The sequence below is a fragment of the Patiria miniata genome, unplaced genomic scaffold, assembly GCF_015706575.1.
Source record: "Patiria miniata isolate m_02_andy unplaced genomic scaffold, ASM1570657v1 HiC_scaffold_18, whole genome shotgun sequence".
NCBI classification, from domain to species: domain Eukaryota; kingdom Metazoa; phylum Echinodermata; class Asteroidea; order Valvatida; family Asterinidae; genus Patiria; species Patiria miniata.
The window spans coordinates 14,416,585-14,443,442 of NW_024037056.1; the positions used below are offsets into that span (position 1 = coordinate 14,416,585).

General features: G+C 41.1%; 5 protein-coding genes across 7 annotated transcripts; 3 read left to right on the forward strand and 2 right to left on the reverse strand.

Annotated features, from left to right (window-relative positions):
- The first annotated feature begins 1,221 nt into the window (after positions 1–1,221).
- On the forward strand, positions 1,222–2,262 carry LOC119725165 (5-hydroxytryptamine receptor 1B-like). Its single transcript, XM_038196525.1, has one exon. The coding sequence runs from the start codon at positions 1,222–1,224 to the stop codon at positions 2,260–2,262; it is 1,041 nt and encodes a 346-aa protein (XP_038052453.1).
- Positions 2,263–4,090: 1,828 nt separating this feature from the next.
- Positions 4,091–11,795, reverse strand: LOC119724777. The gene is made up of 15 exons (XM_038195988.1): positions 11,393–11,795; positions 10,945–11,013; positions 10,603–10,694; positions 9,830–9,991; positions 8,620–8,905; positions 8,226–8,290; positions 7,610–7,685; positions 7,177–7,253; positions 6,774–6,834; positions 6,457–6,557; positions 6,144–6,308; positions 5,360–5,585; positions 5,049–5,213; positions 4,572–4,681; positions 4,091–4,357 (listed from the first exon to the last, which is right to left on the reverse strand). Exons 1-15 carry the CDS (start codon positions 11,403–11,405, stop codon positions 4,214–4,216), a joined length of 1,812 nt encoding a protein of 603 aa, XP_038051916.1. The 5' UTR covers positions 11,406–11,795; the 3' UTR covers positions 4,091–4,213.
- On the forward strand, positions 10,954–14,297 carry LOC119724779. 3 transcript variants are annotated; one of them, XM_038195991.1, is made up of 4 exons: positions 10,954–11,021; positions 12,717–12,797; positions 13,065–13,153; positions 13,611–14,297. In XM_038195991.1, exons 2-4 carry the CDS (start codon positions 12,755–12,757, stop codon positions 13,824–13,826), a joined length of 348 nt encoding a protein of 115 aa, XP_038051919.1. In that variant the 5' UTR covers positions 10,954–11,021; positions 12,717–12,754; the 3' UTR covers positions 13,827–14,297. The 3 variants fall into 3 exon arrangements, with proteins under 3 accessions (XP_038051919.1, XP_038051920.1, XP_038051918.1); XM_038195992.1 differs by having other exon boundaries at positions 12,722–12,797; XM_038195990.1 differs by lacking the exon at positions 10,954–11,021 and having other exon boundaries at positions 12,623–12,797.
- Positions 14,298–16,585: 2,288 nt separating this feature from the next.
- Positions 16,586–18,452, forward strand: LOC119724780 (the record flags this gene model as incomplete). The annotated part of the gene is made up of 2 exons (XM_038195993.1): positions 16,586–16,684; positions 17,415–18,452. Coding segments are annotated over 2 exons (315 nt in total), but the record flags the coding sequence as incomplete, so codon positions are not given.
- Positions 18,392–25,132, reverse strand: LOC119725166 (zinc finger protein 729-like). The gene is made up of 2 exons (XM_038196526.1): positions 23,109–25,132; positions 18,392–19,423 (listed from the first exon to the last, which is right to left on the reverse strand). The coding sequence occupies exons 1-2, from the start codon at positions 24,996–24,998 to the stop codon at positions 18,392–18,394; spliced, it is 2,922 nt and encodes a 973-aa protein (XP_038052454.1). The 5' UTR covers positions 24,999–25,132.
- Positions 25,133–26,858: the final 1,726 nt, after the last annotated feature.

Sequence of the window (26,858 nt, forward strand, 5' to 3'; positions counted from 1 at the left end):
CAGAACGGAACCCAACAGTCGTCTTTCTCGCAGTTTCGAGGAAGAGACAGGAAACGAACTCGCTGTTCTCAGGTAAGAATTGAATTTGTTTGTGTGTTTTTATCACTGTCTTTTGCAAAATTGCATAACAGGTGTTTCAAGCAGGTGTAGTTAAAATTGATTGGTAATTGTAGTAATATTTTATTCTAATCATTTGTTGACGGCTTTTTTGTTGAAGTAGGCTTACCTTTTGTTTTCACATTTGAATTAAAATGGTTAAGACCGTGTTTTAGCTAGTCGGTTGAATTCGAAGTATCACTAATTGTTTAAGCTCAATGTATTCACGGATATTTTAGCGAACTTACTAAAATATGTACTGAAAATGGCAACATTGACTTTCCTAATCGTCGGGTTTGTTCGTGAGGTTTGTATTCAGAAACAATTCGGATAAAATTTCAAACAAAATCGATATAACTTTAGGTTGTCATGTGTCATGAAATATACAGGGTAAAACATATGGCAATTTCTCATGCAATTCCTACGTTTGAGACTGACACGCAAACGTTTATTCACGACCAATTTTCTTACCAAAAATGATTGATAGAAATCCAAAATTAGATGTCAACACTCTTTGCACATGTGCACTTAGTAATTTATCTGTACATAATGCAAAACGAATCGAATGCGACGTTTCCCGTCAAGATTAATTGTTGAGGTCTCCACATACAAACTTGTGTCTAAAATGTAGTCTTTTTTTCCATTTCCCCCAGAATTGTGTTTAATTTCGAAGACGGTCCCAGTCAGCCTACCACTGTAAACATAATAAATAACAGTTATTGCAGTAGTGGCAATAGACAAGTAGGTCTAGATCTATACATGTTGCAACTCGAACAAAATTATAATTAAATTTATGGCCCTGTATACAGACCTACGTTTTGACAACATTTCTTGTCACGTAGGCTAGGCTTTTACGGAATCAAACTTGTTTCACAACATTTTGTTTATTACTATGGCTCCCACTGACTGTTCATTTACGCCTTAAACATACTTTGTGTTTTGTTTAATTCACAGCAGAAGATTTTTTGGTTTAAAGGGAGACTCGCAAATCCTGTATGCGGATTTTTTTTTTATTCCACACATTTAAAGCACCGCTGCATGTTTGGTAAACTGCAGCTGAGTGCCTTCAAGTTTAACTAATTTCGTTTTGAAGACACGATTTATCTTTCTCATTTCCTTTCAGCCATGGCGTCTCAAGAAATTCCTCCCGGTATCAAGGAGGCATGCCACGGTTGCTACTACGTCATCATCGTTGTCATGTGGCTACAGGCCGCCATTACCATCGTTGCCAACTTACTCGCAATTGCTGCTTTCTTCCGCGCCAAACGCATCTGCCGTAAAATCTCCAACTACTTCATTTTGAACTTGTCCATTGCGGATCTCCTGGTCGGCGTCATGGTGATTCCACTGAACAATTTGTTCGTGTACTACGGTTACTGGCCTTTTGGTAAAATCGCCTGCAAGTTCTGGCTCTTGTTTCAGTTCGCATGCACCGTGTTGTCAGGCTTTGCTTTGGTTTTGATCAGCTGGGACCGGTTCATGTGGGTGAGGGCGCCCTTGCTTTATATCAGCTACCAGTCAAAAAAGCGCGCCATTTCTGTCATCATGGCGACCGTTCTGGCTTCGTATGTCTTCGTGTCGGTGATTGACGTGGAGTGGGAGGAGCTATCGGGAGTGCGCAACATCAACTACACGTTGGAATGCGCATCGGAGGGGATCCACTCACTGGCTTACGCCATGGTGACGTTGGTGTTCGAGTTCCTGCTGCCCATGACGTTACTGACGTCATTCAACGCGCTGGTGTTCGTCAAGATCAGGAGGATACTACTGGCTAGACAGCGGACCGAGTCGGGAACCATCAGCATGGGGATTGACGACGCGCATGAGCAGAAGCACAGCTCGTCTTCTGGAGGATCTGGGTCTGTGTTAACCTCGGGTGATGCCGGTGCCTCTCCCTCCAACCCCCGTATGCCTGGGTCCCAAGCCTACCGCAAATCCGCCATCATGCTTGCACTCATGACAGGAACATTCCTAATATGTTGGTGTCCATGGTTCATCACAGTATTCATTAATGCTCTAGGAGTTCCCGTCAGCCCGTACGCACTCTGGGGAGTTTCATATTTGATGTTTTTCAACTCGGCCATAAACCCGTTTCTTTACGCGTCAACTAATGTGCACTACAGGGCTCAGATGATGTCATTTTTATGTTTTCTTCGTCGACGATAGAATGTGCTAAAGACAAGCTCAAGACATATCTACGTGACCTTCTCAATATTAACAGACAAGAGAGAAAAAAAGTATTTAATGTAACCACTTTTCTATGCGCATGACCGCAAGGATGGTTCTCATTGGCCAAAGCTGTAACTGACGTCATTTCATTTAGTGCGCGTGCGCGATAACCCTTGACAACCCACGGAGTTGAAGCGAAGAATATTTTGCAAGCAGCAAGTTTATTGCCTACATTAACCATTCTTCATAATGAATATTTAAGCTAAAACATATTATTTATATACTGTGTTATTGTTGTACATTGTAGTAAAATCCCGTAAAATCCGTAAAACAAAAAATAAAAACAAAAGCCAATTAACTCAAGCAGAATATTTGACGTTTATTTATTACAACACAATCTTGACTGTTATTGCTAAGTGTGTAAAGGGATGGTTATTGTTGTACATCGTAGTACAATTTCAGTAAAGATACTTTAAAATCCGTAAAACAAAGAACATAAAGCAAAAGCCAATTAACTCAAGCAGAATATTTGACGTTTATTTATTACAACACAATCTTGACTGTTATTGTTAAGTGTAGGTAAATTTCAAGATTGGAGGATTAAATCATTCACAAACCACTAATCGACGCTTGTTTTGCAATGAAAGTAAATACATGTACATAGACTTGGTCCTCGCTCCATTAAATTAAAGGTAGGCCTACTTGTTTATTAACTACAAGGAATGCGCCCTCTTATATTCGCTTTTATATGTTCTGGCTGCATCAACTGAAAAAGAATGCAATTACAACGTCGGACCCTTTATCAACAAATCACAATAACACTCATCTTTTTTAGGGTGCAAAGATCGGCTACTGTATGGCATGGCATATTGCAATGACAATTAATGTCCAATTTCGTACAAATGTTCAGCTGTGTCTGATTGATGACCATAATTGCTGAAAGCTCTTTCCGCTAATGTTTTCTAGGAATCTGCTCTTTGACTAGTGCGATTAATTACTTTCCCCAATAAGATAACTGCATGTATTCACTTACAAGCCTCGCGCAAAAAAAATGAGGTACAAAACAAAAGATAGCTGCTTGTATGGACGGTAATTTGCAACACATTGTTCTTCATTTTCACGTATTTCTTCATCTTTCGCTTCTACTCCACACTGGAGCGCCGTACTCTGCAGGGGCGGATACCAGCGCAATTAAGTGTGGTGGTATTTCCGAATTTTCAATTTCAAGTTGATTAATTTCCGGCATATCGTGTAGCTAATGAAATTAATTTAATTTCTGATATGCGATATGGCATAAAGCATACATCACCCCAAGATCAAAATATTTTCTTTACAGGAAATGTACAAGCAAGCTTAGCTCTTAAAGTTTGTCCTACAGTGCACATAATTCTATTCAGTCAGTTCAGAATGGTTCACTGAAAATCAGTCATGCACGTATTCGACATCTGTGGCCTGATTGAGCACATTCATTGGCGTTGTGTTGGGATATGATATGCATCTTTTTAGGCGAAGATAAGACTTAAACAAGTCTAACTCTCAGACGACAGTCAGTCAGCAAGAGCGGATCCAGAACACAATGTTTGGGGGGCCAAGAAAATGTTCCGGTCCCTAAAAAAAATTACAGCGTGGGCTTCTGGGCCTCTTAAGGGCCCCGAATTTTGGGGGAATTCTAGATGCTCTTTGGAGGCTGATCTGAGGCAATTTCTGAGCACTTTAACCAAATCTTTTTGAGGAAAAGATGGTGGTGTATGCAGTGCCTGACTTTATTGCGACGTCACTTAAACAAACACAAAAATGGGTTCGTTTTTGTTTTTTTGGGGGGGCACGGCCCCCGTCCCCCCCCCCCCCCCCCCCTCGATCCGCTCTTGTCAGTCAGTCACGTAGAAAGAGGCTAAGTTAAGTATGCTTATAGATGGCACGGTTCAAACTTCACATTACAATCAATAATTTAATCATGAGTGGAATACTTAGGGAGGAAGTAGACAGCCTTGCGCATGCGCTTGACGCATTCCGGCGTTTGGTTGACGACAATCCATTCTTTGGATTCGTGGTCGTACAGCTTGCCTTTCATGCGGTTCACTCGATCGGTTACCTAGGAAACACCAAAATAGGAAAATCATAATAAATACAAGTATCAAGTATAATAATTGTTGTTGAGTGCACTTAAAGAAAACCAAATTATGTTTTGATGACCCTTCCTCAAAACTGTTAGACAATGACAATTTTGTTGTCTCATCCCGCCCCGAATTACCCAAGCCACACCCCTAGTCCTTATCCTGCATCCATTCTAGATCAAACTCTTTCACCTTATTCATCAGTGTATCCAGATTGTCCTCATGGGCGCGAGCGAAGAAGACCTCACACAGGGCTTGGACGAAGAAGGAACCGATGACCTCACTCCGCAGAGAAAGATGACCTGTAGCAAAAGAACAAGATACATCACTAATTCTTGGTGTTCTTTTTCTTTTCTGTAGCGAGTATAAGACAAGACAAATTCTTATAATGAGAACAAATGACAACTTCATGAAACAAATAAATACGAGTTTAGAACAAACGATGTTACAGTAGATCGAACACTTGTTTTAGGCAGTTTTATGTCAAGGGATGAAACGTGAAGGATTTATAGACCCCAAAAAAGTTAAAGAAATATCAAAGGAATTTGGTTTTCCATTTTTCTTTGCAGTGACGTGACAGTCATGGTAGGAATTATCTTTTCAATGTAACATGGGAATATCTCATGAACTGCACAATAAGATGTGATTTAGTGATCAGTAAGTACACACCATCTGTTGTGGAGTACGCGAAGTGTACATCCGCCATGTCCCTAATGTTTTCAGCGAAGTTGTCAGGTTGCACAGGGACCAATTCCTGACATGGCCGGATGGATCCTGGGGCATCAGACGATGGATTGGGCCCGTCGTGAGCAACAGGTAGAATAGCAGACAATCCTAATTTTGTGGAGGACACAAATACATGACTAAAACAATTAACAGGATTTAATACCGGTATTGAATTAGGAGAAAAGAGGGTATGTTTTTGAATTCACTTAATTGCGTGCTTGATTTTGAATCAATTACACATCAGATGAACTCACTTCCCCTGCAAGCCTGCACGAAGTACATTTTGGGTTTCCCTTTCAGCCCCGGACATTGATCGGCTTCCAGCTCTCGCTGCAAATCTCGCAGTTTCACGTGAGCGCGATCAGTGCCGAGAATGACTCCCTTGTCGCCGTGGCTCATCAAGACTATCACGGCCGAGTCGTAGCGGGCGCCCTCCTGATTAAACTTGGAGGCGAACTCCTTAAAATTCTCGGTGATTTCCTGTAGAGTAAATCAATGAAAGCATTGAAATGACCCAGAAATTAATATCTCTTGGCAAAACTGAAATCATTGGCTTTATATATATCTGGAAAGGAAAAATTGGGAAAAATGCAAAGAGATTATCCAATTCGTTGTTAAAAAGTCATGCTCGCGTCCGCACCAATAACTAGCGCCCACTGGATAAACACTCAAGTTGTGTTATAGCTTCCGGTTCCAATGCTTCCAATGGTAATTAATGGCCAGTGGGCGTGGTTTAAAGTGACGTCGTACATGTGCTAACAAACCCGATTCGCGTTCATAAGCCAGACTCGACTCCATGGGCGCGTGCGCGTTCCTTCTCTTCGCACAAGGCCTGATGGGAAACAACAAGGCGCAGCAAGATCTCGTATCGATGGGAACGAGGTTGATAAACTGCCATTCAAAAGAAACTATATTCTCGTGTGTGTCTATGGTGCGCATTCAACTGGAAATTAGAGGCACGCGCGATACAGTGCGTGCGCGCACGCGGCGTCGTACCATTTGATATGTATATAATTTGTTTGGCCCTTCTGTTTTTACCTGTCCTGTCAAATCTTCATGGCAGACTATTTCATATCCGAGTTCTTGAAAAAGATGTTTCATGTTGTCCATGTCGATTTGTGAGCCCTCCCGCTCGCATTGGTCGAAATCGCTGTTGTTTAGAATGAAGGCCAGTCCTTTGCACTTCGACCCAAGCACATAATTCTACAAATGGTGCAACAAAAAAAAAAAGATGGAAAAGGCACTCCATACAATGAAGTCAAGTAGGGTCAAAAGCAAATAATAACATTTTCATAAGGTTTGCAAACAGTTGTATAATTTCGAAGGAATCATAGCCTATGTTTTTCTTTACAGTTGTTTGCTTCAGCATTTCCTTTGTGGGGCGAGCTGGCTTCATCTTTTGGGCTGCGTAGGATCCTTGACAATCGGGGACCACTTCTAGAAGGAAGACAGCTGCATTGTGGGTAAAAATCGAAAGAATTATTCAATGTCACACAAAAAATAAGCATAGGGAAAGACCTCACTGATTCTTTGCAGTCTAGCAATAGTAGCAATCCTATGGTTACGCCACTGCAGCCTGTCGATGCCCAACGCCGTGAAACGAGAGTGTAAAAGAACTTGATTCTGGTCCGTATAATTTATAACAGATTTTGTAAGCAGACTGCTTACCTGTGGGCTTTACGATTGCCTGGATCTGCTTCATAACCTCTTCGTTGGGTAGGCCTAGTTTCTAATAAAATAAAAGTGTGGGAGACTTTTTGTTACAAATTTGCCAAAAAATGTACGGTGTGGAGCAGGCAAGTGTGGTATAGGAAAGTGTTGGATATAGGACAGACGATGGAGGAGGGCCATTGTAAATAAACAAATAAAAAGGCAGATACATGAAAAACGTGAATATCGTTTCCTAAAATTGAAAACCTTCCCATAAATGACCAAAAACACTTGGATAAATTCAGAATGACATCATTCGGATTGAACTTCCTTGAAATTGTGAAATTTATATACATATAAAAAGTGCAAATTTTTAAGAAATTGAAAAAATGTCTCTTTTTAATCAAACCAATGTCTTTACCTTGTAACTCGCTTGCAATATTTCAACGAACACAAAAGCAGCGATTGCTATTGCGCCACTCATGAAAATATTCCAACCTGGGAAAAAAACAAAGAAACTCAGCATCCGTTTGAGATTCTAGATTAAGATTCCAAAATTCCATAGGGTTGTCTAAGGGGCGTGGCTAACTCACAAACGGCGATAGGTCAATTTTGAAACGCTTGGTGGCAGCCAACACACCGGTCCTTTTTAATTGTTCTGTCTTTTATTGAACATCAGCTACAACAGCGTACGCTGAGGCTTAGCGTATCAAAGGTCTACCATTTCCATGAAGTGAGCCAAAAAAAAATGAAAAATTAACCAGCTATGGTTCGCCTATCAAACTGCTGATTGCAGATGTTTAGTTTTAGTCCAATTTTAAAATATTACATTTTTTGAAATAAAAAAAAGATACCTAAGATGCAATAAAAGACGATTCCAGCCAGCAGAATTCCTAGAGAACCAACAGTCACCGTCTTCAGTGGAGAACACTAAGAAAAAGAAACGACAAGATACCACAATCAAACAGTTAATGTTCATCTCTGGTTCAAGTGTAAGTGTGATTTTGTTGCACAAGGCTATACAAGGGGTATGGGTCCAGATTTTCTTAGGGTCTCATCGTCTTTAAGTCAATCTTTGTTATCCGTTATAGTCATCAAACAATTCATCTGAGTCAAACGTTTCGGTGCAAGCACAAGTCACAAAGTCACAAATCAGGGTGGTTTTAATACCGATCCATTAGCTCCGCCCGTGATGTTTTAACAAATAACAGCCGTGCACTAATATATACATATATGCATGTACTCGCATAATTATGACGCGCGCGTCTGGAACACGCGAGCTGTAAGCGGGGCCAAATGAATTGATCTATCAATAAACAAATCATGACGCGCGCGTCTGGAACACGCGAGCTGTAGGCGGGGCCAAATGAATCGATCTATAGTAAAGTCTTGAGTGGCTTCATCATTTCAACCGAACTCCTCTCGCCTCCTTAACTAGTCACATCATGGATTGGTAATGTACGTACTTACCGGAATCAGCTCCAGTATAGCAGTGATCGATATGGTGCATAATGCTTGCAGAACAACTGCCCAAACTAGACAGAAAAAAACAGACATGCAAATAATAAACAAATTTCAGGTTACATTGTATGATTTTTTATCACCGCTGCGAGATCGTTTTGTCGATTTCGCTGTCATGTAACTTTGTCACCACGTTTATTCCATGCTTCCACGAGCTTGTTTTTTTCCCATTTTTTTTTCATTTTAAAATTCAGAGTTCACATCCATGTAGCCCTTGCACAAAGCGCCCTCATTATAAAGGACATGCGACAAGGATATGAACATGCGACAACGACACTGGAACGACAGCGACCTCTTACAATTTGCCTGTTTGTTTAATTTTGTTGTTTTTACTTTTACGTACTCTTTACATTCTCTTGTCCAACTTGATGGCCATCGCGTTCTTCCATTTTCCCCTCCAAATCATCGCCAGAATTTTTACTCTGGCTTTCGTCGATCGCGGGGTCTGGCCCCGCCGGACTCGGTTTCTCTGGCTCACTGACGCTGTCTCCCCCTGGTGTCGGGTCCTTTTCCGGTTCTTGGTTCTGCGACTGTTCTGACTTTTGTTCCGGTTCTGGGGTTGGTGTTGGTTTTGGATTCGGGTTCTTCATCAGACCTTTCTCCCGAAGAACAGCTAGCAGGTTTGCCACCTTGAAGACAAAAAAAAAGAAAACCTTAAAGAAATACCGAAAAAAATCCAAGAACCTGATTTGATTTGATACCTGATTTTTTATATCATGTAATTTGATGTACATGTACATGTATTCTTGTTTTTTCTTTTATTTGGTTTAGCATTTGATTTCTTTTTTGTTTTTATGTTGGTGATTTTACTTTATAATCTTTGTTGTTGGCGGGGGTCTGGTTATACACATCTTTGGATGACAGTTTTTAACTTTTATATTTCCTAGACAGCCCCTGTACAACCATTATTGTTTTTATATGTTTATGTCGAAAGATTTAAAATAGAATAAATAAATAAATAAGAATGGCACAGATTGCAACGCATAGGAACCTAATGCTTCCCTTGTTGGTACAGAATCGAAATTAAATATGCCCATCTGCCATTTTTCATTGGTTTATTTCATGCCAATCCAGCAGGGCCGTGGTCAAGTCCATCACAAGTCCAGTCACAAGTCCAGTCACAAGTAACAGTGGACGAACAATAACAAAGGAATGCCTTTGTCAAAGCTCATTTGAATAGCTTGTGAGTTGAATTGGGACTGGAGGACTTGTGATGGACTTGCAGGGACTTGTGCTGGACTGGACTAACAGCTCTACAATCCAGTAAGTAAAGCAGAGTGCAGCCTTTCTGTTCATTGAAGGTAATTCAATTTGCATAAGAGGAGTTAGGGGAGGAGTTGGGGAGGAGTCCAAATTAGGGGAGGAGTTAGGGGAGAAGTTAGGGGAGGAATTGGGGAGGAGTTAGGGGGACGAGTTAGGGGGAGGAGTTCAAGGGGGGGAGTTAGTAGAGGAGTCAGGGGGGGGGGGTTCAAGGGGAGGAGTTAGGGGAGGAATTGGGGGAGGATTAAGGGGCGGGGTTTAAACTCGCGGGGGTGGGGCTTTAATTTGCTCACTGCTTTGTGATATGCATCTTGAGGGTCGTCGAATTTCTCCTCCTTCGATGTGGATGCAGTGATGCCGGAGGCAGAGTCTGTTGCTATGGCGTCAAAGACGGTAGGGAATGTGAATTCCCTGAGATAGGCCTTGTACACGATGGTACGACCTTCAATTTCGAGCTGTAAATCCGGCAAAATGAGAAAAGAATGCAAATTAGTTGTGAACTCAGCGGGCCGGTGCAGTTAGTGTGAAATACGGACTTCTTGGTGGTATGGACCGATCCAGTAAACACCGCCCCATGGTATTCTGACCAATCACAGACATGATTTATGTCCGACGTGCGTGTACAAACGTCCGACGTGCGTGCACAAACGTCCGACATGCGTGCACGCGCGTATGATACGCGTGGTAGGAAAATGCAGTGTGGCATTGGAGAGGAACATGTGTTAATTTGCCCACGTGCGTAGTGGGCGGGGCTTACTGGATCGGTCCATTGCGCATGCCAAAGTGAAGATACTAAATTTGTCAGTGACAAGGGCGGATCCAGAACAAAACTTTTGAGGGCGACAAAAACAATTGTTCTCTAAAATGTTGATTCAAAAAAATTAATTTTAAATTTTTTAGGAAACTTAATGTTGGATAAGTTCCATTCTGTGAATAATTAATATCAGTTTGTCGGAATAAAGAAGGTGAGCCTTCCCAACAATCCCTGTTGAATCCGTCATTGTTAGCATTTCAAAAATGTGAACAAAAGTTCATGAACTTAAAGAGAAGATTTTGTATTGTTTACCCGTCCTTCCTCTTTGAGATAATCCGACACCAAGCCCTCAATAACGTTATTGGATTTCCCGCTAGCGCCCAACATTGATCCAAGTAGCGAGGCTGTTGGTTAAATGGACACAAATCAAAGGATTAAAGGAAATTACATTAATCAGTAATTCAACAATTTGGACAATAATTCAACTCTTGCTTGTCTAAAACGCACACCTTAAAATAATTACGATTGAGAAACAACACTGATTTTTATATATGAATCAATTCACTCAATCTCTCCCAAATTTATAACGAGTTTAGAGTCTGTTCTGAATTTGAAAAAAAAGACTTGGATCATTGTATGATTTGCCCTCCATACCTGACATAACGAGGATATATAAACAGCGTGTCGGTGACATTGAACACATTAGCTCAGTGTGATGTTGATCTACATGGGTAAGAAAGAACAGAATGTATTACCGATGTTGAAAAGATTATGTATAACGCTATGGTAGGCCTAAAGGGTAAACTGTAGGCCCTAAATATATCAGTTAGTTGTTGTTTTTTCGGGGGGGGGTAGGCAATAATTGTCAAGTTGATCCCTCCACAACTATTTGGCATTATGCATATCATGGAGAAAAATGTGTTTTATTTCTCCATGTGCATATTATACCAATCAAACTTAAAAGCACTGAGGCCCAACATGATCTTTCCCATTGTGACTAGTGGGGGCGAGGTTTTCAGGCCATTAATTGGCAAGGTAAGCTAGGACGTACAGCACTTTGTTTGTCTAAATCCATGAAACAATACAAATAAACCTGACTCACCTATCTTTATCATCTTGAAAAACAACAGGAACTTAACATTGAGGTCTGTGGCTTCTACCAAGCCCAACTGGAACCAATACCTTCCGATACACTATAGGCCTATGACTTGCAATGCAAAGCCATCAAATTATCTGTATGTGCAGATCTTTGGAGAATTCGTATTGTGATCATTTTGGCCTGGGTATTGAACCACCATTTGCATTTCCTGGTTTGCTTCGTGTGTCACTGATAAGTATTGCGGGCCGCGGTTGCAAAAACTGTTGTTGTCGGAATTGCGCAACTGCAATGGATGTGGGTTTTCCCAGTGCACGTTTAAAGGTCAATCGCCGCGGATCATACAGGCTCAATAACAAAACATGATGCAGGTCAGGAAACTAAACCGTGACTGCGGGGTTTTATCCTGACGGACCTCTTCCTGCCACTAAATACATAAATGTTATTCCTTTAAAGGTTTTTAAAATAAATAAGTAATGATAATTGATAATTTAGGGAGACATTTCAATGTCTCCCTAATAACACAGCTCCTATTTAGAGGATAAATGTTACCATCGCAAATAGGCTAGATCGACTGCTCATGGTCCAACTGAAAATACCAACATTCGTGGGAGTAAAATTGGGGTTAGAGTCAAACTTTTTGGGGGGGGGGGGAGTTTGTGCACAAGTCAACGGGAATGCCTCCCAAGTGATTAATTTTTATTTTTTTAAATTAAATTATAAAAAGATATGACATTTAATTTTTCCATTGATTGTTAACATTTTGGCCATGCAGCTATAGGGTAAATGTAAAAAACTGTGTAAGTTCCATCGATTGAAGCAGCCGCATATATTTTATGTGCTCTAATTTCTGTGCATCTTGAATATTACAATTTTACAAGGAACTCTTAATTCCCAGTATACACATTTTAACCACAATCTTACAAAAAATATAAGTATGTCCTAAATACTTTAACGACTAAATTTAATGTGAACCTAGAAGTAATACTTACAATGGCTTCATCCCAGGCGACAAAATAGCAATCACTCGTGCAAAACACTCAACGTCCCTGAACTGAACTCGGTATACTGACTAGACAGTTGCCAAACATGCCAAAGCGGAAAGTCCCTGCAATGTATGTCCGTGATACGAGGAATGATAGTGGGTTTTCCCACATTTGAGTCATGATTGTTAAGTGTGTAAATACACACGTGGCTTTCGAGGTCAATGATAAGCATTAGTACATGTAGTTTGTTGTGAACTCTGACAACAGGGCTGATCGTATCTTCAGTTGAATTTCTGACTTCAGAGCGCCAACAACTCAATTTGTATAAGTTCTTTTTTTTTCAGTATAGACAGGACAGAGAACGCTGTTGTGCATTCACAGTATGAGGACTGGTCTCTTCCTACTGATGGTGGTGACATTTACAGGTACGTTTTACTAAGTCAAAAATAGATGGCTTTTTATTCTAGTTAATCAGTATTTCCAAAGAATGTTTTTTCCCAAAGAAGGAAATATTTTACCACGTAATGGTTCAAACCACACAGCTCTATGTTTTGTATGTAAATAAAAAAAACCATATAATTTGAGTGTGATTTTATTGTTTTACTTGTTATTTACGGGTAGTGGTTTTCGTTCATTTTGCCCGATCTTTAAATTTTGATAAAACTTTTTGTTCTCGTTTATGCAATTTTCAGTCACCATGACAACCGCCATTGACCTCAACCCCAGCATGATCGCGACAGTGACGAGAATCGTCAACACCCTCGCCAATGAGGAAGGACAGGTAAGTTAGTTCTGACTTTCTTCCACTTTCAATTTTGAACGTTCGACTATAAAATGAACAGATTTTTTCAAACCAAACAATCACTGAGCGGTACAGTTAGTATAGTGAGCTTTAGAGGGCGTGCAGATGACGTAATTGGAACAGAAGGAATAGCGCATGCGCAATGCTTGTGCTTGCCGTCCAAATTAATTTGGCATTCACGTGACTATTGTAAACTGTTTTGACGAAGAAAATGAAGGTAAAATTTGGAGGGGGAAAAACGACCAATCACTGATTCGGTTGGTCCTGCAAAAATCCCCAATTATGGAGCAGGGCAGAAATCTTGCTGGGATATGCTGGGAGGCGAGGCCTGAAGATCTCACCAATGCGCCAACTTGGCTCGCTATTAAAGATACGGCCCCAGAGATGAACTGTTATAAATAATTTGAAGACTTCAACCAACTTTTTAAACCTTCAGGTAACCGTTGCTGGTCGTGTCATCAAATACAAGGCAAAGGGGCGAGTCCACAGCTTCAAGGAACCATGGGTGTATGACGGTACAGCGTGGGACATAACGAGTGGGATCAGCGAAAAGGCTAATCATTACAAGAGCAAGCAGGGAGCCATCGAACACGCCATGTTGAAACTACTCGAGAGACTGAAGAGGGAGGGGATCATGAAAGACGAACTCTGATTGGTCGATTGGGAATCGGTTATTGATCATTAACCAATGAAAGAGTCCGTTATTGTAATTTGGGTGCAATTTGGGTGTTAATGAGATTATTATCAAGGAAGAAGGTTTGCATGTAAATTTTGTGTGAAATTTGTCTAGACTTTTTTACATCCTGTCTTTTGTAATATGTTAAAATTGTGGAGTTTGGATTTTGTCTGATAAAGTTTTGTTTGATAAAGTTGATAAGGGAATGCGCAAGTTTACTGGACGGCAAATCTGGTTTAAATTTTCAGTGTTTTCTTTCTCCATGTAACAGAGGGAGAAAAGATTATGAAATGTTTCATTTTAAAAAATTTATTTGATGACAGTTTTGATACTTTTTTTCATTCCGTGACAGCCCCTGCTTACATTTTAGATTGTATTTTTGAACTTTTTGAATTTCTAAAGATTTGAAATAAAAAAAATAATAAAGAAATGTAAATAATTACCCAATCTGCTGATCTCTTCTCGATACCACTTATTACGACTTTAAAAGCTTAGAAAGAGTACGTTGTCATTTTTACAATTTTACAAAAACAAAAAAGGAAAATATATTGATGACTGTTTTCTCATTGTGCGTGGGGAATTCCACTTCGAGTCACAATCGGGGCTGGATGTGAGGGTCTCTACAACTTCATTTTTATCCTGATGAGACTTAACTCCAGTAGCTGCCAGCAGAAAAAAAACACTGAAGTTCAATGGACTGAAGTTCACATAAAAAAGCCACATTAGGCCAAAAAAAAAAATACTCGGTATAAGGTCAGCGCGCGCATCGATTTTAATCATGTGCGTCAACTTTTTTTCCCTTCAAATTAACACGTAAGCTACAACAGCGCCCTCTATTGCCGCACCTCCTCAAATGTTTGTACCAAAGAGCACCAAGGAATGGGGAAATTGCACCAAGGCAAATGATAAAGGGCACTAAGGCAAATTATGGAGGCCATCACCAATGTATAATGAGGACACAAAAAAGCAAAATTGTACCCTCCTTGTCTGTACAATTCAAGCTTGAAAAAAAAAGCCACCAAAAAAAAAAACCGCGTCGCCGCATCAATTCCGGAACTTCGGTCTAACCAGAGACCGATTTTTTTTTGGCCTTAACTATAGATATTATTTTTCAAAGAATGCTTATCGCAACTTGGATTTTCCAAACTGAAGTTCAATGGACTGAAGTTTCCATAAAAAGCCACATTAACTAAAGATATTGTTTTTCAAAGAATGCTTATCGCAACTTGGATTTTCCAAACTGAAGTTCAATGGACTGAAGTTTCCATAAAAAGCCAAACTAACTAAAGATATTGTTTTTCAAAGAACGCTTATCGCAACTTGGATTTTCCAACCACTTGCCGAATAACGCATGCGCAAACATACCTAGACACAACTGGGCAGACAGAAAGCCGACAAATCAGAGAAAAACACATTTTGACAAAAAGACTGTATGAGAGCAACGTTATTAATTGTCAGAAATGTTGTCCACGTCAGCACAAATTACGAGATAACGAATCTCAAAATAACTGAAGTGGTTTCCTGCTATTGTTGAGGGTAGGCATTTAATCTTGAAAATGTCCACTTCTGAGTCACAATCAAAGACAAACCGCATTGGGTAATAACTAGCCAGAATGGGAAAACCCTAAACGCTCCACAGAAACCATAGAATGGGAAAACCCAAAACGCTCCTCAGAAACCACTTTATCCGTGCTGTTCAGGAAGAATGTTGATCAGTCACTGCAGTTTCCCATGAAGTTCACAGCTCTAGTGAAACAGTTGGGCCACAAGAACACCACCTTCGCAAAGCCCAAGATTCTCGTCACCATTATTATACCCAAGTAGATAGAAACAACAATGTATCTTCCATTAGCGGTGGTTCTAACACTTTGCACAGGTTTGTTTTCCATTCTGTTGAAAATATACAAAATCCTCGTCTTTGTACTCACCCTAATTTTCAATTTTAACGATACAAATATTTCAAAGCATGGATAATAATAATTTCTTGGACTTCAGAAGAATTAGGACAAATTATTTTCTCGTGGATTGAACGAGTTTGGTTTGGGTCGCAGTGCTGAGTTGGAGGACATTGAAAAAAACGACAAGGATCTAAAACGATCGAGTAATTTTGGTCAAGTGGCCTCCCAAAATTACTAAAAATCAGAAAACGAATTTTCTTGAATTGTCTCTTTGATTCTTTGTAATGAATTCATCGTGATGTTGCCCTTTTTTTCTTATTGCAGTGAGTATGGTAAGTGCTTTCAATATCAACCCAACCTCGTCCCCAGTGCTTACTTTATTTCCAACCGCGTTTCCAATAGTAAACCCTGGATAGGAAACTTTCTTCCTGTATCCTGATTGGATACCGCAATTAGCTAGTAATGGATTTTTATCGTGTACTTGGTGCTATATATTCACAACGTGCAGTACGTGTTTTCGCGATCATTCGTCCACGCCTTCTCGAAAATACTAATTTCCTTTCCAATTTGCTCATATTAATGTGAAATATTATACTGCGTGTTGTCTCGATAAGATCGTAACAGTTTGATTTCAAAAATCTTGTTTTCGTAACTCACGCCATGCTCGCGCTGCTACGAATTGACTCTGTTTTTACCCCAGACACCGCATACAAAAACAAACGCTAATGTGTAACGCATATCCAGGCACCAGACTGTTCCTCATTTGCATACGTGTGCAAAAATCTTGCACATGCAAATGATCCAATACCAGGGTGAGAGAGCAGGTAGTGGTGGGCGCGTACTGCTCGACACCCTGGGGACGAGGTTGATATCAACCCAGCTACCATCAAAGCAGCCATGGATCTCTTGAACAACGCCCTCAACGAGGAAGGACAGGTAACAAACTTTGCGATATTTCTCATCGACCAAACAAAGACCGACTTTCAAACTGGCAAAGCCCATTCAAGATCATTCGCTAGGATCCGCATAGAAGAAAGACGCAGTAATAACGGCCGGCAGCCCATAACACATCACAATCAAACTGTTAACAGAGAGAATGATACTTCATTATTGTTCTAAAGTATGATAAATTGTCAAGGAAGAAAAGCAATCAATCGTTCTCCATTGTAAAGAAACAAACGTCTAATAGGTGCCTGAAGATTATATAGGCGAAGAGACGTTAACCTTTGCATGTGCACTATAGACCTTTCTGCGCTTGGTTGGCAAACTGTAAAACTATGGAAGGTCCAACACTGCAAAAATGAAGAAGAGTTATTACAGATCACCAAAATATTATTTGATACTTGAAAATACAACATTTTCAACAAAGCTACAAAATAACTCCTACATATGCCTTTTTACTGTGTGTTGATGGCGTTATGAGGACTCTTTTGTAAAAATATGTTGCCAACCACGACTTCAATATTGACGCGCTTACGGCAGCCCCATACAAAATAGCGCCAATGTTTACAAACAATTTTCTGAGCCGTAGGAGGCGTCCTCCACATTTAATGTACTATCACATGCAGCCGTTTGGGACGCCCTCCACATGGTACAGAAACACAATGTACAAAATGTACAACAAACGGCACCTGCACCTACAATAAATGCCCTTTTTCACCTGCAGGTGACAATAGGAGGTCGCACCGTCAAGTACAGTGCCAAGGGTCGAGTACACAGCTTCGATGAGCTGTGGGTGTATGACGGTACGGCCTGGGACGTTGCTAGCGATACCAGCGTGAAGGTGCACCACTTCGATGAGGCGCAGGACGCCATCGATGCAGCAATGAAGAAGCTTCTGGATAAGCTGAGGAACGAGGGGCTTTTGAAAGATGAAATCTGATTGGCTGTGGCTGGAAGAGTTTTAAAATGTAGCCAATGGACAAACAGGTCACATCGAGCTAAAACAAAACGGCAAATCTGATTGGCTCTCGCCTCCGTGAATATTATAATGTAGCCAATAGGCAGGCGCTGAGGGAACCTTGACCAACTATGCATTTCTGATTGGTTAAAATGGGACTCATTGGTTAAGATCACGATGTGATTGGCTATGCACTCATAATTTAAGGCAATTAAGATATTCTGGGTTATGTGAACAAAAGGCCAACATATTGGAAAGTCTTTTACCTATTAAACACAACTAAAAAGTAAAGACATTTGAGAAAAGGATGGGCACAACGAAAGTAACATGTTTACATTTTGTAACTGGCCGCAATCCAACGGATAATTTATTTAATGCGTTATCTTCGACGTCGAGTTTCTCAGAGGCTTTTGTGCATGTAATCTTAATCATATTAATGTAACTTGTTAATATTCTGGATTATTAATACATTTTTGCAAAATAATAGCATTGTCGCTTGATTCTGTTGTCGCAGCGCCCTCTGTTGTCTAAACAAGAATGGTCTGTTACTGTCATTTGAAAAGTGACCCTAACCCCATGCCGTCATACAATTATGCCACGCCCCCTCCACCCTCATCCCCGATGAAAGTGGCGAGTTGGCTTTCACGTTATCCACGATGAAAAAAATCCGAAATGAGTTTATAGTTCCATTCAAACCCAGAACGTTTCCATGACGTCACACTTTCACAGACTAGACTTCTGATTCACTGAGCACAAACCTGATGACTGACGGGTGCATAATTCGTACACAAGAGGGCGCCGTTGGAAAAAAAGTTTACCTGTTTTTGAACGTCACTGCTGGCCTCGGTTTTCATATTTAAGGAACTCGAGTCCGAAGAAACGTCAGAGTGGTCTGGACTTTCAGTCATGTGAGTCTGTTGATGTTTCTCGAATGTGTCTGGACGCAAGTAAGTCTTGCCACAGACTGGGCAAGCAAACGGCCGAGCAGAATCGTGGATTATTTGGTGTACCTGTAGGTGTGATCTCCGAGCAAACGATTTGCCACACAAGCCACAGGCAAACAGCCGGAGGTTATCGTGGACCTTCCCGTGGGCGCGGAGGTTGCCCCTGTTATTGAAGTCCTTGCCACAAATGTCACAGTGGAAGGGTTTGTCGTCGGTGTGGGTGACACTGTGGGTTTTCAACTGGGCTGCGTCCGCGAAGGCTTTGCCACAGATGTCGCACAAGAAGCGCTTGTCGTTGGTGTGGACGATCTCGTGTCGTCGCAGGTTGCGGCGACATGGATAGGTTTTGCCACAGATGTCACAAGAGAACGGTCGGTCGCCGGTGTGGCTGATCAGGTGTTTTCTTAGCGTGTCCTTGCGGGGGAAGGTCTTGTCACAGATGTCGCAGACAAACGGTCGCATCTTGTCGTGGCATCTTTGATGTTCTCTGAACGCGCTTCTGCGCAGGAAAGCTCTGTCGCAGATGCCACAGATGAATTTCTTCTCATCGGTGTGGATCCTCATGTGATGCCTGAGAGTGTCCTTGCTCGAGTAGGTTTTGTTGCAGATTTTACAGACGAGTCGTTTGTCGTTGCCGTGGTTCCGCCGGTGTTCGGTGAGATCGTTGTCACTTGGAAAAGACTCGCCGCAAATGTCGCAAGTAAACTGACCAGCATTTTGACAATACTGCTGGCATTGCTCCGATTCATTCTCCATTATGTGACTTGTATCGACAACAAAGTTCACAGAGGAAAAACAAGTCACGGGTAAATCCGGTGCAACAAAATGCAGTCATATCTAGAAAAAAATGGACAATTCACGCTTAGAGATTAGGGAAAGTCGGGGAGTTTTATCTTCCGCTTTTTGGTAGTACAGAAAATAACCTTTGAACTAGTGAATTGCATTTTTTTTTCCGCCAGTCACACTCAAATGGGGTTAAATGGGATTTAAAGGACTGCATTAAATTAATGGCATGCGCCCTTTTCAGTTTCGTTGAAATTAATTTGAGTGTGATTTGTGCAAAAAGGAAATGCAATTTTTTCTATACTACACCAAAAGCAGAAGATCAAGATTAAACGTATAAGATTTCCTTAAGACTATAGTGCATAACCAAAAAGCGATGTCAAATAGTCAAGAAAGTTGCACAGAATAGGTTCCTACAAATTCATTCCTATGGACCCTTTAAATAACGAAATAACGGCTGCTTTTTCTGCCAAGCATCTTAGCTAGATAAAAAGATAGTTAACACTAATGCTGGGAGAGTTATGTTCATGACCAGAAAATGCTCAACAAAAACGCGAAACGTCAGCTACAGTTTTATATCATCATAGTTTTTTTGTTATTTTCAAAGACTCATTCGGTTACTCACTAAAAATTCAATACGCTGTGTGCCCGCGAGTAACAGAACCAAATTTCCTTCATGCTCGACCCCAGACTGATTTTGATTATGTATCCAAAATTTTAAGCCGGTCCTTGACAGCACAGCCAAGCCCCTATCGACAAGATAAATCTAAACCAGTATTTGGAATGTCGGCACACGACCCGAGGACATTCCGTGCATGCTTCACGCCCGAGTACATGTATGGTCGGACGAACATGTACATTTTGTACATGTACATGTGTGCTACTGCTAAAAACGCGGGGGACGCAGATTTTTTGGTCAAAAAGTATTATAATGCAACGCAGTGTTTGTTTCTTGTAAATCTCTTCAGTTTCGCATAATTACTTGAATCGGCAAAAATCTACAAGTACATGTACATGTAAACCACCACGATTGTGAAGGCCTAATGTTCAATTATCTCTCAGATATCAAAAGCAATCTTGTAGGTACACAAATGATCTTGTATATGTGCAGTCATCATCATGGCAGTATACATTTGGTATTTTAATTCAGTACCGAGAATGCACAAAAGAGCTGGGTATCTCTGTAGACATGGTAGATAATAGCCCCATAAATGTGGCCTATTTACTGGACTGCCTCCGTAAACATAGGCCACACATCCACATGTACTTTCATCCACATCGACTTTGCCAAATTTTGATTTTCACATTTAGGCTCAGTTTGTAGGATTTTTTTTGCTTTAGAAGCATACTCACCCTCTTTATAGGCTAGTCAGAAAGTGCTGCCTTTTTCAGATGTCTAATTTTTGTGAAATTTCATGTTGAAATTTTGATACGCAAACGTATAAAAATGAATCTGGAAATTTCACGAAAAATATACATCTGAAAAAGGCAGCACCTTCTGATTAGCCTATAAAGAGGGTGAGTATGCTTCTAAAGCAAAAAAACCTACAAACTAAGCCTAAATGTGAAAATCTAAATTTGGCAAAGTCGACACGATTTTTGTACATGTGGATGTGTGGCCTATGTTTACGGAGGCAGTCCAGTAAATAGGCCACATTTATGGGGCTAGGTAGATAAAGGCACTGTACCTCCAATATGGCAGCCATGAAAAGGATCAATACAAGTCGAGTATTTGTTTGACACTCAATCCTACATCAAGTAACATGAATACAAAGCGACTGCAAATCAAACTACACTCACAATACATGGATACAAGAAATGCGAACAAATAACTTGCATAAATCAAATCAACCATATTATTAGATGACGAACTTGTCGTGCATATTCTGGCAACATCCTCACGTGTATCTTAAGGATTCTTACCATGGACATGATGGAGGAAGGAACCATCACTACGCTACGTCAGTAGTAAATTGTTCTGTGTTTTATTTCTCCATGTTAGGTACAGTCCATGGCACAGTTCTCTTCAAAAGCATGATCTACAAAGCTTGCTGCATGCTAATTGCTACAAGTAGAAGACAAGTGCACGTAATATTTAAAGACCTATCAATACATACATACACATGTACCGGTAACGTCCGACGGCCTTGTGCACTGGCGTGTTGTCACACATCTGGTGCATTTTAATACCGCATTAAATATGGAGGTCAGATTGAGGTCATTATCGGCGCGGGCGCTGCACCGAAGTAGACTGGCAACCTGTACTCATGGTTGCTCCGTTTAGAGGAGTTGTATACACTATACATGTATAGTTGTAGAAATATTGTGCGTAGTTACATAGCTCTTAACGATTATTTGCACGAACCATGGAGGAATAACGCATGAACATACACATGATAAGAATCATCAATCACATCGACATAATTTGGGATATTTATCATGGTTTTTTTTGCATCAGGGAGATCATAATGAATGATTTGGTTTTTATCCCTCACCGACATACTTCAACAAATCATAATTGTAAGCAATTTAAAAGGTGCCTGACAATGCAACATATTTCAAAATTGGGTTTTGCCCTTCACTGACATATTATTTTTTGTTTGTTAATACTGTATTCTCAGTGTTTTACCGAGTGATTGTGAGAAAGAAATCTCTGAGGGTGGGACTCCTACCCTCGACCTCCTGCTTGCTAGTGCAATGTCTTACCACTTGACCACCAAAACCTGCCAGGGTCAGCTGGTTCAAACATAAATACATACAGTTCTGCACATTTTCTAGAAAGAACATTGTCACAACTTCATTTTTAAACAGTATCCTCTTTTTAAAGGGCCCATGCACTGAATTTTTCTTGGGAACACAAACTGTGCAACGCTCTACTCCTATGTTTGAAATCTAGTTGTCATCCCTTTTTGGTTAATTTCAATAAAAAGTGAAATTTTTTAAACATTTAAAAACTCCCATGCTTTTTGTGACAACTGAGGGTGCTGTTGCTGTGATGTCATTTCAGGAAGACACTGTTCAGTTTAGAGTTTAGAGTTTTTCTTGTTCAAATTGTAAAGCCTAATTTTGCCCAATGAAAACAATTGCAAGAAATTGCTCACTGGTTCACTGCCAAGTACTTGCACAACAACGTTTCACCAAAGCAAGCGGCATTTACGACAGCAAATTTAGTATCCAAATAGTTTGTGCTGAGTGTAACACTGAGGTTTCTGCCCGGAATGAAAGCACCGTTTTGCTCTTGAATATATATGGAACTTTGCACATCATAAAAACCAAAAAGGTATCAAAATACCCTTCAAAATGGCAAAATAAAATCTGAAAATGCGGTTCATTGGGCCACCGTTGGTTCTTTTAAAGGATAGCATTCAACAAATTACATTGCATGGCCTTTATTATAGCACTTCTTTGTATGCACATCTGTCTTAGTTGCTATAATTATTACATGTACTACACTAGCTAAAACAACTTTTTACATGCTTCCTTTCAATAAATGTTAACTTATGTATGTGCTTCCAATTATACAGCTTCAAAAATAGCTTGGTACTTGGAATTTTAAGAACATTATTTTCACTAAGTTTAGAACGTTTTCTAGGAAATCAACAACATTCGCTAGAATGAAATACTATTTGCTAAAATTATACATTCGATGGACATGTTAATAGAGATAAAAGTTGTAGCAGTCAGGTGACATTTTAGAAGGCTTAATGCCATCTTAAACTTCAAATGTTTGTTAACTTTCTTGAACACAGTCACATTTGTGCCTCCTCAGTGTGATATTGTGCGAGAAAGCTCTGTCGCAAACATTACAGGCATATGGTTTTTCTCCCGTATGCACTCGTCGATGGCATTTTAGTTTATATTTTGCGATGAAGCCTTTACCACAAGTGCCACATTTGAAGGGTCTATCGTTCGTGTGGATCCCAATATGATGAAGTTTAAGGGTATGGATTTGGGGAAATCTCTTGCCACATATGTTGCAAACGAAGGGTCTCTCTTTGGAGTGCACCCTCTGGTGTCGCTTAAGCTGGCTGTTCCTTCGGAAGGCATCGCCACAGGTATCACAGAGAAACGACTTTACGTCAGAATGAACTGCTTTGTGAGATTTCAGGGTCAGCTTTGAAGAAAAAGATCCTCCACAGGTCTCACAGATGAATACACGGTCATTGGTGTGGACCTTCTGATGTTTCTTCAGAAGGATGCTGTGGGAGAAGGCCTTACCACAGAGATTGCAGATGCAAGGCTTCTCGGAAGAATGGACCCTCTGGTGCTCCACGAGGTTGCTTTTCCTCAGGAAGGTTTTGTCGCAGACCTCACAGCTGTATGGTCTCCTATTGTCGTGTTTCAACATGTGATCTTTTCTCTGAGGCGCGTAAGTGAAACGGTCGCCACAAATCTTGCATCCGTAAGGCTTCTCCCCACTGTGAAGTCTCTGATGGGATTTCAGACTGCTACCGAACGCGAAAGCTTTGCCGCAAACGTCACAGATAAATGATTTCTCTCCACTGTGGCACTGCTTGTGGTGGTCCTTCAGCCTGTTTTTCCTTCGGAAGGTCTTGAGACAAACGTCGCATTCAAAAGTTTCGGGATTATCTTCGTGATCCAACTTATGATTCCTGAGAACTGCAGCGGATATGTAGCCCTTGCCGCAGATTTCACAAATGAAAGGTTTCTCACTGGTGTGTGTCCACTTATGGTTGTGCAGGCTGCCACTACAAGAGAAACCCCTGTTGCATATGTCACATACGTACGGTTTTTCTCTGGTGTGGACTCTTTGGTGTTCAGTGAGATTTCCCCTTCTCAAGAAGGACTTGTTGCAAACTTCACAAACAAAGGGTCTGACGTTGTCATGTAACAACCGGTGAACACTCAGCTGTGTCGGATAGGAGAATGCTTCACTACAAATGTTACAAATGTATGGTTTCTCCCCTGTATGGACTCTCTGGTGTGTTTTTAAGATGTTTTTTGCAGAGAAGGCCTTGTTGCAAATATCACAAACAAATGGTTTCTCTCCCGTGTGAACCCTCTGGTGTTCTTTAAGATGGCTCTTTTGGGAAAACGTCTTCTGGCAAACATCACACGAGTAGGGTTTTTCGCCACTGTGGAGCTTCAGGTGGTGTTTCTTGAGCTTGTCTTCGGAAGTGCAAGACTTGTCGCAAATTACACAGACAAATTTGCTCTTGATGACAGAGTGCGATTTCTCATGCCTCTTCAGGTGAGCACCTGTCGAGAAGGCTTTGCCACAGAGTTGGCAAATAAAGTTTTTCTCTTTAATGTGGATGCCCTGGTGATCTTTCAGATGACTCTTCTTTCCAAAGGCTTTGTTACAAACTTCACACTCAAATGGTTTGGTGTTCCCACCCGTATGGATTCTTCCATGCTCAGTCAACTGATAACTGTACATGAATGATTCACCACAAGATTCACAAGTATAAGGCTTCTCACCACTATGAATCCTCTTGTGATTACTCAGACTGCCACTACATGAAAAACCCTTGTTGCAAACGTCACATACAAATAGTTTCTCTCTTGTGTGGATCCTTTGATGCTCTGTAAGATTTCCTTTTCTCAGAAAGGACTTGTTACAAACCTCGCACACGAAGGGTCTGATGTTGTCGTGCGACATCTGATGAACGGTGAGCTGCTGTTTATAGGTGAAAGCTTCGTGCAGATGTCGCAAACATGAGGTTTCTCTCCAGTATGGATTCGCCGGTGGTTTTTCAGAACACCACTTGAGGACAGCGCCTTGCCGCAGATTTCACAAACGAAAGGTCTTTCCCTTGTATGTACTCGCTGGTGCTCCTTCAGGTGGCCGGCATTTGAGAACGCTTTGCTGCAAGTTTCACATTCAAATGGTTTGACCTTTGCTTCTACCGGTACTGCTGCTTCTGCTTTGTTCTTAGTCGGGACACTGTGAGGCTCTTCATGCCGGCTTGGTGCTCTGATCTTCCAGTGGGTGTTCTTGTGAATCGTCAGTTCTTCTTGAGTTTTGAAGATGCTTTCGCAAACGCTACAGATGAACAGCGTCCTCTTCTTGAGACGAGGCATTTTGGAAACTTTTTTTTCTGTTTGCGCAAGAAGATTTGAGATGGATTTGCTAAGAAGTTGAAACCTTTAGGGTTCAGAGTGATCAGTAATGCAGATTTGAACAAAAGTTGTGAGAAGGCCCTTCATCAACGAAAGCCTTTCCTCAAAGGTCAGAGTTCAAGATTTGTCAGCAGCGACTCTTGCATATGGGACAGTCTGTAGGGACCTTCCTAGTGAGAACAAGTCAGAAAAGGTTACGGTTATTGTCTGTATTGTAATCGTACACGATACTACCCTGCTACATGATTTTCAAAGATGTCTAGATGCTGTGAGTGCTGCAAACAACATTCGGCATGGATGCTGACCCGTAGTCTGTAGATTCGAATACACAACCTGTTGACTTCTGTTTCCTTGGCGTTATCTGGACTTCACTACGGTTTGAAAGAGCCTTTGAATCCACATGCCTGGCCACTCTGTGCTTGTAGCGTAAAAACCTTTTTGATCACGCTCTTGTTTTTTTTATGAGGATCATGTGCTTCATGAATGACTGCTTCATGTGCTTGTTACCTGGATGCACCTGAATCTAAATCTAACATGTCACACCACTTAGAGCTGGGGCTTCACAACCAATTAATGCAATGATGTGATGCAGACCATTCAGACCATGTAGACCAGTTGCGCATGTAGCCTATATTTGACCTAAAACTACATGTATGAGACAAACATATTATTATCTCCTATCCTAATGCCATGGCAGCTGGCAGACAGAATATCGGGTCTGGTTGAATTATAAGTGATCCACTTCCAAAGAAATTCTAATGTCCCCCCCCCCCCAGAAAAGCAAATTATAACGCTTGCCGCCGCCACCCCCCCCCCCCCCCCCCCCCCCTGAGGGAAAAAAAGGGAGAAAAAAAATACCAAGAGGTGTTATTACTGTCATGGAGGAACAAGTGAAGCCATATGTGCTATCCTCAAAAATGGGCGTCTGCAGCAGACGTGTTTGGGGGGGGGGGGGGGGGGGTGGGGGATGGCCAAATGTCCCCCCCCTCCCAACCCAACTTACAAAAAAATGATGCTAGAGAAAGTACAAGGATTTGAGGGAAAATGTGCTTTGCCCAACCGGGCCCTACATTTCACGATCGCCACGGGGCCAGGGGGATAAAAACAACGAAGTGGCTATCGTTACGGCAGTCGTGTTGAGCGCCCTCTACGATACTTTTTTGATACGCACGCAGCCGCAGGTATATAATTATTTGTTCCCCCACGTTATAGCGAGCAGTGCGACAGCTCAGCCGATAGAGGGTAGGATTTTGCACCGCGAGGTTGCGGATTCGCATCTCAGTTTTGCACTCGAATTTTTCCTTTTCTAACCCGAGGCTTTGGAGGATTTTTTTTAAAAGGGAAATAAAGTCCGAATTTCATAACGTTCAAATTCACTTTTTTTTCCTTCTAATTTCAT

What these genes read in the sequence shown, in the direction of transcription:
- LOC119725165 (XM_038196525.1), top strand. Translation starts at nt 1,222, where the DNA reads ATGGCGTCTCAAGAAATTCCTCCCGGTATCAAGGAGGCATGCCACGGT.
- LOC119724777 (XM_038195988.1), bottom strand. An exon ending in AAATGCTGAAGCAAACAACT is followed by an intron (nt 6,309 to 6,456) that starts GTAAAGAAAAAC and finishes CACCATTTGTAG; the next exon opens with AATTATGTGCTTGGGTCGAA. An exon ending in CGTGCAGGCTTGCAGGGGAA is followed by an intron (nt 5,214 to 5,359) that starts GTGAGTTCATCT and finishes CCACAAAATTAG; the next exon opens with GATTGTCTGCTATTCTACCT.
- LOC119724779 (XM_038195991.1), top strand. Translation starts at nt 12,755, where the DNA reads ATGAGGACTGGTCTCTTCCTACTGATGGTGGTGACATTTACAG. An exon ending in GATGGTGGTGACATTTACAG is followed by an intron (nt 12,798 to 13,064) that starts GTACGTTTTACT and finishes TGCAATTTTCAG; the next exon opens with TCACCATGACAACCGCCATT. An exon ending in TCGCCAATGAGGAAGGACAG is followed by an intron (nt 13,154 to 13,610) that starts GTAAGTTAGTTC and finishes TTAAACCTTCAG; the next exon opens with GTAACCGTTGCTGGTCGTGT.
- LOC119725166 (XM_038196526.1), bottom strand. Translation starts at nt 24,998, where the DNA reads ATGTCGCACGACAACATCAGACCCTTCGTGTGCGAGGTTTGTAACAAG. An exon ending in GTGACTGTGTTCAAGAAAGT is followed by an intron (nt 19,424 to 23,108) that starts TAACAAACATTT and finishes TTCTAGATATGA; the next exon opens with CTGCATTTTGTTGCACCGGA.